This window comes from Neofelis nebulosa, chromosome 13, assembly GCF_028018385.1.
Source record: "Neofelis nebulosa isolate mNeoNeb1 chromosome 13, mNeoNeb1.pri, whole genome shotgun sequence".
NCBI lineage: Eukaryota > Metazoa > Chordata > Mammalia > Carnivora > Felidae > Neofelis > Neofelis nebulosa.
Genome location: NC_080794.1, coordinates 63,220,513 through 63,233,139, shown reverse-complemented (window position 1 = coordinate 63,233,139; position 12,627 = coordinate 63,220,513). Strand labels below are relative to the sequence as shown.

The window sequence follows — 12,627 nt, the reverse complement described above, 5'->3', positions numbered from 1 at the left end:
CCCAAAGTTACCAAGCTAGCAAGCATTAGAGAGGAGACTCAGGGCCAGGGCTACCTTTTCATTTTGCCACATTTAGCAAAAAGGCATATCAGAATTCTGCATAGAGAAATATCAGAGCGTTAAAAGAGGCCTCTGCTTCATTTTCAAAAAGTTTAGGGTGATGTTTAAATCCTTGAATTCAAAACAACACATATATTAAAAATTAACTTTCTGGTAAGCTTTGCAGGAAGAAATGCGTTATTTTGAAAGCTGGCCAAAAGAGGGGGAAAAAACCAGCATTTTTCCTGCCTGTCCTGCACAAACTTTATTTTAGTGTAACCAACTAGCTAATCGATGCTAAAGGAATAATAGAATTCAAATTTCACTCTTTTGCAACTCCTAATGATATAATAGATCAAGGCAATGATCAGCAGCTGCAAGAACTTCTAGGACAGTTTTCAAACTTGGCTGCATATTAGAATCACTTGGGGGAGATTTTAAAACCTATGTATGCCTAGGCCTCAACCCCAGAGAGTCTAATTTAAATGGTTTGAATTAGGGCCCAAGCCTCACTGAGAGTCAAACTTCCTGGGGGTCAAAATGTGCTGCCAGAGCCACAAATCACTGCTCTGGGGGAAAGAGTGGCAGGAAACCTAATAAGGGTGAATCAGCTGGACCCCCGAACACTCACCATTGCTGGTGTTTGGAAGCACATAGTACTGCCTGAAAGTATCTGTCCTCCCTACCTCCACCAAAAATCAAAACAAAAATATCCCCTATCTAATCAAGCCTCTAGATCTGATTACTAATTTATAAGAAATATAGGAAATAAGACAACGCAGTTTCTCCAACATGACAAAGATAAAAAGAAAAGGGGGGGGGCGGGAAGAGTCAATTATAGATTAAAAGCAGTAGCAACTAAATGCCACGTGTGGATTTTTTTTTGGATCCTTATTCCAACTAATTAACAGCAAACAAATGACATCTGAGGCAACTGGGGAAATTTAATGGTACCAAAAATGACTAATTTTTTTTTAAGGTGGGATAACAGTATTGTGGTTAAGAAAAAAATAAAGTCTTTTAGAAACACAAAGTATTTATGTGAAATACAAGATACTACATCTGGGATTTGCTTTAAAAATAATCTAGCAGAGGGGTGCCTAGGTGGCTCAGTCGGTTAAGCATCCAACTCTTGATTCCGGCTCAGGTCATGATCTTGTAGTTCATGAGTTGGAACCCCACATCAGGCTCCTTGCTGACAATGCAGAGCCTGCTTGGGATTCTCTCTCTCTCTCACTCTCTGCCCCTCCCCTGCTCTCTCGTGCTCACTCTCTCTCAAAATAAATAAATAAACTTAAAAAAAAATCTAGCAGAGCATGAAGTGGGTACATAGATGAAACTAGATCATGCTGATAATTGCTAGACCTAGGTGAGAAGTCCATGGGGGTTCATCACATCATTTACTCCACTTCTGTGCACGTTTGACAATTTCGACAGTAAAACATGAGAAGAAAAGCAACCATTTAGGGTAAATAAAGAGAAATGAAGTTTTGAAGGAGGGCCTGAGACCACTGGGAGGAGAAGCAGGAGACATGCTAACAGGGGTTGGGAGTCCTGGGACACACCACAGGCCCAGAAGGGGGGGGACCCGCAAGCCCTGCCAGGCCTTTTGAAGGCCAAGAACCCTCTGCTGCTGGCATTTTACACCCGGGGCCACCTGTACTCGGCTTCTCACCTTGATCCCACTGAGAATTTCATTCATGATCTTTAAACGTTTGTCTTTATTCTTCATATTTTTTACCTGCCAGGAAAAAGTCAAACAAAACACACTTCCTCGTAAGAGGGTCCAGAGTTGCTGCAGATGCTAGGTCCTAGTGATGGCACTTGTGGCTGTCACACGGGTGCCTGGTGATGGGATGCATCCCTCCCTGCTCTGCTCAGGCTGCTCCCGCCACACCCATCTGCTTTCTGATCCTTAACTACACCCAGTTCACTTCTGCCCCCACAGGCTTTGCCTGCCTGCGCCTCTTCCCAGGCTGTTCTTCCCAAGGCTTCCTCCTGCACAGTCAGGCTCATGCTATTCAGAGCCCAGTTCACATGTACCCTCCTCACAGAGGCTTTTCCTGACCCCATAATCTAAAACCACCACCCATTCACTTGCTCTCATATCACCCTGTTTAATTTTCTTCATAGTACTATCATGACCTGATAGTTTTCTTCTTCACTTCTGTTTATGGCCTGATTCTCCACTGCAAATAGAATGTAAGTAAGCTCCATAAGAGCAAGAGCTTTGTATAATTTGCTGCCATATTCCAAGAATAGTATGTACAGAAAATCTTTTAAAAGTAATTATTTGGGACTAAAGGAATGCAAAGTGAATGCATGAATAGATCATGTACACCATTGAGTCCACCCACCCAACCTATGACTTCCGGCAGAGCAAAGGACTATCGGCATGGAGCCCCGCCGCCTGGTAGGAGCAGGGATGACTGCCAGGATTTAGGCGTAATGTCTGGGTCACTCATGTGTCTGCTCTGCATGATTAGTTTGTATTGCTATGACAGAGAAGCAGGGCCAATAATCACTACTTGAAGAACAGTCCAGCAGAGCAGGGTGGGAGAGTTATGTGCCGGGTCCCTGGGAAGCTCTCCCCTCTCCAATCAGGCTCTGCCATCTAACATGAATGAAGATGGAGTATATAAACCTTAACAGTGCTCAAAAGATGAGAAGGGAATCCAGAGAAAGCCACAGTCATTTGGGATGGTGGAAAGTCTTCCATTAGCATTGCCTGCCCAAATGCCCAAGAGTTAGAGTAAGCAAAAGACTTTAGACTTTGAAGAGGGTGTAGAGATCTCCCCAGGGTGACTCGGTTTCTTTACCTGAACAGCTCTACTCTTGGTGGCAAGTATCCCATTAACTGGGATTAGAAGTACCATCACCCCAACACCTGCTAAGACTGAGGGTCCCAGCTCTGCCCATAGGAAGGAGATAGATAAAGTAATCTGTAGAATATTTGACCACAGCAAATGGATGAAGCTGGTCACATCCATGAGCTTCTGGGCATCCACAGACATCAGGTTCACAGTTTCTCCAATGGTGTACTGCTTTCTGCTCTGGTTGGATAGGGTCAGCGCCTAAAGATAAAGATTGGAATTGGGATCTATGGATAAGTCCAAGAACAATGGGGAGTAAAAGGGAAACTCAGGAAGTAAGAACACACTAGAAGGATGGGCTCCATATGGACACAACTTTTCCAAGAGGCTAGGCCTTCTTGCCTCCAAATCTTACAGACAGTGTTCTCTCATTTCTGACTACCCTTTCAGGCTATTCCCACCTCCCTGAACCCCCTACCACTTCCACCCCAACACACACACTTCTTTGCCCAGAAAATTCCTAATTATTCTTTAGTGTCAGTTTAGATGGAATTTATTCTGAGAAGACTTCCCTGGACTCCAGAGTTTGGGGTAGATACCCCTCCTGTGTACTCCCATAACACTCTGGACTAACCTCTGTCATTACGGTAGTGACACTGAACTGTAATTGTTTTTCTATTTCTCCACCAGATGCGAACCCGGGAGGACAAGGGCTACATCTGTTCATTTCACTCCTGTATCACATGGCACACAGTAGGGAATCAGATAGTGAAGGATAAAAGGAAGGCAAGAATCATGAGTGGATTCTGGCCGTGCAGACTTCTGATGTGGCAGTTTTATTGGAAGTCATATTCTTATGAAGAAGTTGCAACCGTTTCCAAGGACAGAGATCTGAGAACGAAGAGGAAAGCTGTAGGGTTCACGCATTTGAAGCAAAACCATTTGTTTATGGTCAGGAATTTGTAGGCAATATCTAGATGCTGACTCATACAGCATGGGCCCCCGTTCTCATGTCAGAGACCAAAAGACTACTGTCCGTCCACAGGTCTGTCACTTATACCAATGCCTTGCACAAATGCACCTTGCCAAGGGATTGGGGTGGGGGCACTGAAACCAATTCACACCATGCCCACCAAACCACCTCCTGAACATTCTTCATACCACTACATCTTCCTGGAGGAAGGAGAGCCTTCTAAGCCCCCCAAAGATAGAGTATGGGCTAAGGTTAGTTCCAGGGATCCACCTCCAGCCACTTCCTAGAAGCTGTACTGTCATCATATCCACAAGACATATTTCTTTGGAACATAACACGATTCTTGTTTATACAGTAAAATGAGGGACGTTCCCCAAAACGTTAGGCCACCAACATTCTAGAGAAATCAGTTCACTGCTATGCCTCCCCTTTAGTATGGAAAAGCAAAAATATGCCCCCCCCCACAAAAGCCAAACCAAAAAACCAAACAAATTGCCCTTCAAGGTCATCACTTTTCTATTCTCAATAAATCTCAATACAGTAGAAAAGACATTGGCTTAGTCCCAACAGCCCTTATCTGAGGGCAAGTCCTGGCTGTGTGATTATAGGCACTGAAATTATCTAATCCTTATTTCTCTGTAAATAATGCTGTTCCTTCACAGGGCCATGGATTTATAATGGATATGAAAAAAATGTTTTATAACCTTTCATAAATGAAGCACTGCCTAAACATATAAAGTCAATTTTAAATTCTATTTTAGTAGCAATATTAATTTGAATGAAAGTCTTATTAAAATCACCATTTTAAAAATTCTTTGTGGATTGTAACAGTTGTAAACTTGGAATATATTAAGAATCAAAAATAGTGGGAATGAGTCAACACAATTGTAAAAGTGTACATTCATAAAAATGGCTGAGACAGCTTGGTTATTGACCTCATATCCTGCAAACAGAAATCCAGTATCTCCAGAAGAAATAAGGGGATTAAAAATTGAGGCAAGACATGGGGCGCCTGGGTGGCTCAGTTGGTTAGGCATCCAACTTCAGCTCAGGTTATGATCTCACAGCTCATGAGTTCGAGCCCCACATTGGGCTCTGTGCTGACAGCTCTGAGCCCAGAGCCTGCTTCAGATTCTGTGTCTCCCTCTCTCTCTTTGCCTCTCCCCTGCTCACATTCTCTCTCTCTCTCTCTGTCTCAAAAAAGAATTAAAAACATAAAAAAAAAAAAAAAATTGGGGGAAGACCAATCCCAGTGTGAGGGTTTTCAGGAATTCAAAAGACTTGACCAGACTTCTGGGTTAAAGACATTTGGACTACCTGTCTGGGTTTCTCTCGCTCTTTTTTTCCCCTTTTTTTCCTCTTTTTTTTTTTTTACTTAAAGAAAATTTTTTTAATGTTTATTTATTTTTGAGAGAGAAAGAGACAGAGTGCAAGTGGGGGTGGGGCAGATTGAGAGAGGGAGACACAGAATCTGAAGCAGGCTGTAGGCTCTAGGCTCTAAGATGTCAGCACAGAACTCGACGCGGGGCTCGAATTCGCAAGCTGTGAGATCATGACCCGAGCCAAAGTCGAATGCTCAACAGACTGAGCTACCCAGGCGCTCCTCCTTTTTATTTTTTTTTTTAAAACGTTTATTTAGTTTTGAGAGACAGAGACAGAGCATGAGCAGGGAAGGGGCAGAGAGAGAGGGAAACACAGAATCCAAAGCAGGCTCCAGGCTCTGAGCTGTCAGCACAGAGCCCAACACAGGGCTCAAACTCACGAACTGTAAGATCATGACCTGAGCTGAAGTTGGATGTTTAACCAACTGAGCCACCCAGGCACCTCACCTGTCTGGGCCTCTTGGTGAGTCAACATCTGTTTGGGGAAGACAGTGACACATAGGTTTTAAGAGACAAATGCAAAGGAGAAAACCAAGAACTATAAAAGAGAAATCACTATGATGGAACTCTCTAGTGGTACAAGAAGGAGGGGAAGAAAAGGCAGTTGATGTTTAATGTTCTGTTCTATAAAAAGTCCTATCTCCTTATGTCTGAATTTTCTCCTCAGGCTTGTAGTCACTGACTGTAACTACTCTATTTTCCATCCTTTTTATTTATTTATTTTTATTTTTTTATTGAGATAGGATTGATTCTATTTTCAGGGATGAAATGAGATTTCACCTTGGTATCTAGGACACAAGGAAAATACGGTTGCCCTGAGAAAGCAAAATGTTAGGGCGCCTGGGTGGCGCAGTCGGTTAAGCGTCCGACTTCAGCCAGGTCACGGTCTCACGGTCCGTGAGTTCGAGCCCCGCGTCAGGCTCTGGGCTGATGGCTCGGAGCCTGGAGCCTGTTTCCGATTCTGTGTCTCCCTCTCTCTCTGCCCCTCCCCCGTTCATGCTCTGTCTCTCTCTGTCCCAAAAAAAAAAAAAAAAAAAAAAAAAAATGTTAAAAGCAACATGTTAGAAGATTAGCAAAATCATCATAAGGAAATGGAAAATTTCAAGTCTGCAGAACTCAGTAACCAAAGTGACTATTTATAAAATGAGAGAAGGAGTCGGGCAGAGAAGGGGTGGTCAGATGCTAAAGGTTAGAAATATCAGTCTCTAGGCAAAAGTGGGTCTAGGGAGACTGAGTCCTGGCCCATAGAGAATTCTAGTCTATAGCAACATTATAATCTGAGATGGATGCACCAAGTCTTGTGAACCCAGCTTCATGTAATACCCAGTTTAAATGTTGGTGGTTTTAAGAGTTTGCTCTTGGCCAACTTCTTTTCTGATCTTACATTCTTTTTGATTTTAGTATATGTGCTGCCATATACAAGCACCCTGATCTTACATTCTTTTCCAAGATGTTCTCACTTTGTCAGGAGAGGCAGGAAGAGAGGGACAGGCATGCAAGCCTTCAAGGGTGAAAGGCAGATCCTGGGCAGGGGACAGCTTGCCAGCTCTCCTCTGGAGAGTATCTCCCTATGTCCCCAAAACACACACACCCTTTGTCTGTGAATCTGCTTTTCACAGTTTTCAAAGGAACAATTAAAGGAAGCTATCTAGTTAGTCAGAACCAAGTGTTAAGGGTCAGCTAGCATTTCTATCAAATTTTTTTTAATCTTGGGATAAGTGCTCACACCTACTAAGGGGATTTTCTGCGGTGAGGTCTGACACAATCCACTTACCTTCTTATATACGGAAGCCATGATGGTTGCCCGCACACTTGTCCCCAGCATGAAGCACAGTTGAAAGTAATTCTGAAGGCAGAGAGACTGGATGAGGGCCACAACAAAGAAGAGGACCGAATAGAGATATCCGGCCCACACATACGCGTCTCGGTTATTTGCAAAGGAGATCAGCAATCTGCCAAAACAAAAACCATGTAAGTGATGCTCATGAGGTCTCCAAGGACCCTTCACATTGCTCAGCCAGAGCCAGCTACCCTACCCCTGCCCTGCAGTTAACAGAAGTGACAGCATTTTCCAATGCCTTTGGAAGACCTGAACTCCACAGTTATGCCAGTGTTCTCACTTTTGCTTGGAGGAATAGCAGTGACAGCTTAGAGTTGATGAGCCATGGCTGTGAACAGGGTTAATGAGAGAAACTCTACTTACAGCTGTCACTGCTATGCTTTGCCCCATTCTTCCCCCAGCCCCTGGTAAAAGACATCATGTGGGATAAATGGATTCGTTCTTGGACAATGCAAGCCCAAAAAGTATCCAGCATGAGTTAGAACTTGTCCCAGAGGGCAGCTCATCCCACAGATTCTGGCAGACCGTGAAGTCTTGTCATGATTCACCTGACCCTCCCACCAAAGGCAGTGGCCGGAGAGATGGAGTTACAGACACTAGGTACGAGGCTGTATTTGATTTGCTGCCCACTTCTTGGGCATGGCTCTTCCTCTATCAATTCTGTTTACAAGAGCCCCTAACTAGTATCTGGCTTCCTAGGAGGAGAGAGATGTAGAAAAGAGGAAGGCCAAAAGATATAGCATTTTAGAGCTTGAAAATGGCCTTGCGTTTTTCATGAACATAGCACTGCAAGGTGGAAGGCTATCAGGAGCATTTTAAAAAATGGGAATTTAATATTAAGCCCCTGCGTGCATATACAAGGGGCAAGCAAAAGGCAGAGGAGGTCCTGAAAGGATAAGGAAGGCCCAGGACTCACTTCAGCAGCTGAGGATTCAGAAACATGAGGAGGTCATGCATCAGCTTCAGTAGGAAGGACTTCAAGAGTATGATGTAGAAAGTTTTGAAGAGAGTCTTGACCAACCAGGCCTTGGGAAAGTTTTCTGTGGTGCCAGACTTTTCTTTCTTTTTAACGTCTTCCTAGGTATAAAACCAAACAACAGTGCCCACAGGGCTATGTAGTGTAAAACTTTGTCTTGCACTGCACAGCTCCAGACTGTTAAGCCTCTGAGTCCTGTCACCTTCTTTGTACAGATTTTGGTCTTCTCACTGCTTGGTTACCATCCACCCTTTCAGCCGCCATCACTGGTTCCCCTTTCCCCATCCTAACTGATACCTGTAATCTATTTTGGGTGAGAAAACCAGGCAACTAAGCTGGTGAGAATACCACATAAAAACAAAGAATAGACTCCAAGTGGCAGCCTGGAGGGTAATCCTGAGAGTGAAGGGTGACAGTATATTTTTTTGATGTTCAGAAGTCTTTTTGGTTTTTTCTCATTTATGGTTGTTGTGGGTTCAATTATGTCCCCCCAAAAGATACGTTGAAACCCTAATCCCCAGTATCTCAGAATGTGTCTTTATTTGGAAATAGGGCCTTTGCAGATGTAATCAAGTGAAGATGAAGTCAAGAGGGGGTGGGCCCTACTTCAATATGACTGGTGTCTTCATAAGAGAAGAGACTCAGATACAGAGAGGAGATGGTCATGTGATGACAGAGGCAGAAATCGGGGTGATGCATCCACAAGCCAACGGACAGCAAAACCGGAAGGTAAAAGAAGCAAGGAAGGTTTCTCCCTTACAGGTTTTGGAAAAAACATGGCCCTGCTGACACTTTGATTTTAGACTTCTAGCTTTCTACCTGTGACACAAAAAGATTGTGTTAATTTTGTGTTTTGTTAGGGCAGCCCCGGTAATCTAATACATGGGGCATTACCACTCACTTGCCAGTGTCTTCCTTTTCCTATGATTTGACCTCTTTATTACATTCTTCAGGGTCCCATCAGGCCCCAAACCCCAGCTTCTCAGCCTCAGTTTCCAGGTTTTTCTACCAGAGACATCCTCTTGTAATTTTGTCACTGAGATCCCATCTGATCAGTCTCTTTTGCCCCCGCCTGCCTCCCAGCTTCCACCCTTGCCCGCCAACCATCCATTCTCCCAGCAACAGCCCAAATGGGCTTTTAAGAGTATAAATGTGGTCACATTACTCCTCTGCTCAAAGCCTTCCCCTAGCTGTCCATCTTTGTAAAATAAAACCCAGATTCCTAACCATGGTCCATAAAGGTCTACACAGCTCAGTCCCTGTCCACTTCCCTGAGCTCATCTCACCACCTGCTCAGCCTCTCCCTCCATGCCCCAGAACTTTCTTGAAGCTCTCTGAATAAAGTGTGTTTCCCTCAGCCTCACATTCCTGTTCCTTTGGACTGGATTACACTTCTTTCTGATGGTCCCCCAGGTGGATTCATCTCAGACTTTGGGTCTCTGCTCAAGTGCCAGCTCCTCTGAGAAGTTTCTCCTAGGACCCTAAAGTCACTTCACACCAAATACATTAACATGTTTTGTTTTTCTTTTCTCGCTCTTTTTTTTTTTTTTTTTAAAGAGAGAGAGAGAGAGAAAGAGAGCATGGAAGCAGGGGAAGGGCAGAGGAAGAGAGATAGAATCTTAAGCAGGCTCTACACTCAGCATGAAGCCCAACATGGGGCTTGATCCCACAACCCTGGGATCATGACCTCAGCCAAAGTCAAGAGTCGGATGCTCCCCTGACTGAGCCACCCAGGCACCCCAATGTATTTTCTTAATAGCATTTATTACTCTCAAGGAGTAATATGTATTGGTTTATTATTTATTTTCCAGCTCTCTAAAGAGGACTCTTTCAAGCCATTCCTTATGCCCAGTGCCCAAAATAGTCTCTATTACTTGGTACATGATAAATACTGTTGAGTAAATAAATGAATAAATTACCTAATGCTAAAACCCACCAAGGTGCAAATTCTAGTAATGCTAAGATATTATTTTTCTATTTTTAAAGACATAATAGAAAATTTCAAACATACCCAAAAGGAGAGAGAATAGCACATTATACTCAAATGTTTCCATCACTAAGGTATTATTATTATGAACACTACAGATAATATAAAATGCACTGTATAAAGTGATATCAAAATGTAAGGAGAGAATCACTATGCCACTGATGTCCTTCTGCTTGAAGACATAAAGCACACTCACACAGACACTCATGGGAAAGTTACCAGGACAAGGATATCTTGACTTTGACTCTGATTCTTGTTCAAGCCATGCAGCCTGTCCCCGGAGTTCCCCTGTGCTCTCCCCCGCTGTCGTCTCTGGACTGCCTTCCTGGCCTTCTGCAGCTCTCGTGCCATACATTTTTCAAACTTGCTGACCAGTGTCTTCGTTTTAATCTTTTCATCAAGATCCCAGACATCCTCGAGTGTCAGAGGTTGCTTGTAGCCTTTTAGAACAATGCTGGAACCAGAGTGACCCATAGGCTGAGACCATACATGTGGAGTTGGCGGGGGGGGGGGGGGGGGGTCCCTTGCTGCTTCTTTCAAAACCTGCTCCCTGGTTCAGAGATGGAGGGGCAGAGGATGGGAAGAGGGCCACTGCCCCATCTTCTGGCCCTATGAACTTGGCAGAGGAGCGGGGAGTGCGGAAAACATATATGAGAGGTGGTGGAACATGGAAGAAGATGAGGAGAAGGGAAAGAGGGGCGGCACTACTGAATTAAAAGCCAAAAGAGCATCACTTCCTCCCCATCCTTCCTCCTCAAACACTGGCTGCCTCTCTGCCACTCTGGAATCTCCTTGAGGGGCTTTCATGCTGCCCTTAAGGAACTGAGCAGCCCTGGAGGCCTCCTCTCTACGGTCTCCCTAGATCAGGGCCCATCAGCCTGGTATTTGAGGACATGGATACAAAATAAATTATATCTTTATCTTTACTAGCTTCTAACTGAATTTTAGCCTTTCCTTAGGACATGAACATAGGCTACCAAACAGTTGTAAAAAGGACTGCCTGTTCCTTGGACACCAAGAGACATCACAGTGTTTTCATGGCTCATTTACATCATCATTACTTTGAAGTTGTGATCATGATTAGCCCCATCACTAGATCTTGTTATTTAATGAATTCTTAAAGAAGCACTTGGGTTACCACATCACAAATTTGTGCTTTTTAATATTTAAGTGATTATATTTCAATACATTCGGTTTCCTTTGTAACTCTATATCTTTTACATTATACATTTAAAACATGATTTGAGAAAGGATTCATAGACCTCACGAGCCTGCCAAGAAGGTTCCAGATCTTTTGGTAGCCCAGCTATTTCACCCCTTACCCTCCAAATCATGCCACACTGCCTGCACCCAAATTCTCCTTTTCTTGTCCTTCTGCCTCTTTTTCCTAATGTCCTTTGTTTTTCCCTGTGGAACCCCCAGACCACCAAAAGAAAATCCCCCTCCACCCTTTCCTCCACATCCTCTGAAATAAATAGATCCATTACATTAACATTCTTGGACTCTAAGAGGAGAAATGGAGGCCTCAGGAAGCATTTTTAAAATTAAGATTTCCATCACTTTCAGAAGAATGAAGGGGTAGGGATACAGATAGCCCATACTCCAGGCATTTCCTACCTGTCATACCAACTAAAGGTAATGCTACTCAGAAATGAAGCCGTGAATGATGGATTCTGTAAGACACACACACAAAAAAAGAAAAAAAAAAAAAAAAGAAAGAAAGAAAGAAAAAATAAAAAAGTAATTCAATTTGAAACAGGAACTTTGTGGGACTCTATAATCAGAAACTGATTTTTATAGATATAATGTTATGCTAAAAAGTAGATATAATACTGAAGTAGACTGGACAACATAGATTTATCTGGAAACCCTAAAGTCATTAGTAAAAATCAGATTTTCTGGCATAGATATATGATGAATTGTCTATGCTAAAGATTGGCGGGTCAATGTCAAAGTATTTCCACGCACATAAAAGAGTATTTCCACATGCTAGTCACTCTATTTCCTTAAGCCATAAATGGTCCACACTGCTATATTGTGGGCTCATGTGTCCTCCATGAGCCCTGGGCATCTCAAAGTTATAGGTGTCAAGATACCATCCAGTTAAATACTACATGAGGTAGGCATATTTAGTGTCTCACATTTGAGGAGTCATCTTTTTCTGAAAATGCTGAAAGTATCAGGATCAGGACGTTCAGTGCATAGCAGATGAAGAACAGGCAGGAATAAGCCAGATTCGAATTGTTGCCCTGTGGTGGAAAACAAACAAACAAACAAACAAACAAACAAACACAAACAAACCAACCAGAAATAAATGGGCCTTTTTCCAAATTAAGTCTAAATGTCCCATATGTCAATGTTCGTGATTAAAACCTATCATCAAATTCCCCTATTCTATCCCAGAGTTCAACTGACTGTATGCCATTTACTCTTAGAAGGTGCTCACCTCTACCTCCTCATGTCACCCTCTTTCCTCCTTACCTTTAAGAGTGTCCGGATCAGAGTCTGAAACTGGAAGACGCCACAGAGTACTGAGAGAATCCAGAATAGGGACAGGAACCAAGAGTCCTTCTGCACACACCATAGTCTGCTGTGTTGGAACAGCAAAACCAGGAGC

The 12,627-nt window shown here is 43.3% G+C and overlaps 1 protein-coding gene across 6 annotated transcripts in view; it reads right to left on the bottom strand.

Moving 5' to 3' along the window:
* Positions 1-12,627, bottom strand: part of ABCC2 (ATP binding cassette subfamily C member 2) — a 65,146-nt gene that overhangs the window by 34,058 nt on the left and 18,461 nt on the right. For 2 of the 6 annotated variants that reach the window (XM_058697442.1, XM_058697440.1), the window contains exons 4-11: positions 12,492-12,626; positions 12,152-12,259; positions 11,628-11,683; positions 10,230-10,464; positions 7,964-8,124; positions 6,982-7,159; positions 2,859-3,113; positions 1,715-1,780 (exon numbers count right to left, since the gene is read on the bottom strand). In XM_058697442.1, the coding sequence (XP_058553425.1) occupies positions 1,715-1,780; positions 2,859-3,113; positions 6,982-7,159; positions 7,964-8,124; positions 10,230-10,464; positions 11,628-11,683; positions 12,152-12,259; positions 12,492-12,626 (1,194 nt within the window). Of the gene's footprint in view, positions 1-1,714; positions 1,781-2,858; positions 3,114-6,981; positions 7,160-7,963; positions 8,125-10,229; positions 10,465-11,627; positions 11,684-12,151; positions 12,260-12,491; position 12,627 lie in introns of those variants that run through there. The other 4 variants (XM_058697441.1, XM_058697443.1, XM_058697445.1 and 1 more) reach the window with 4 other exon arrangements.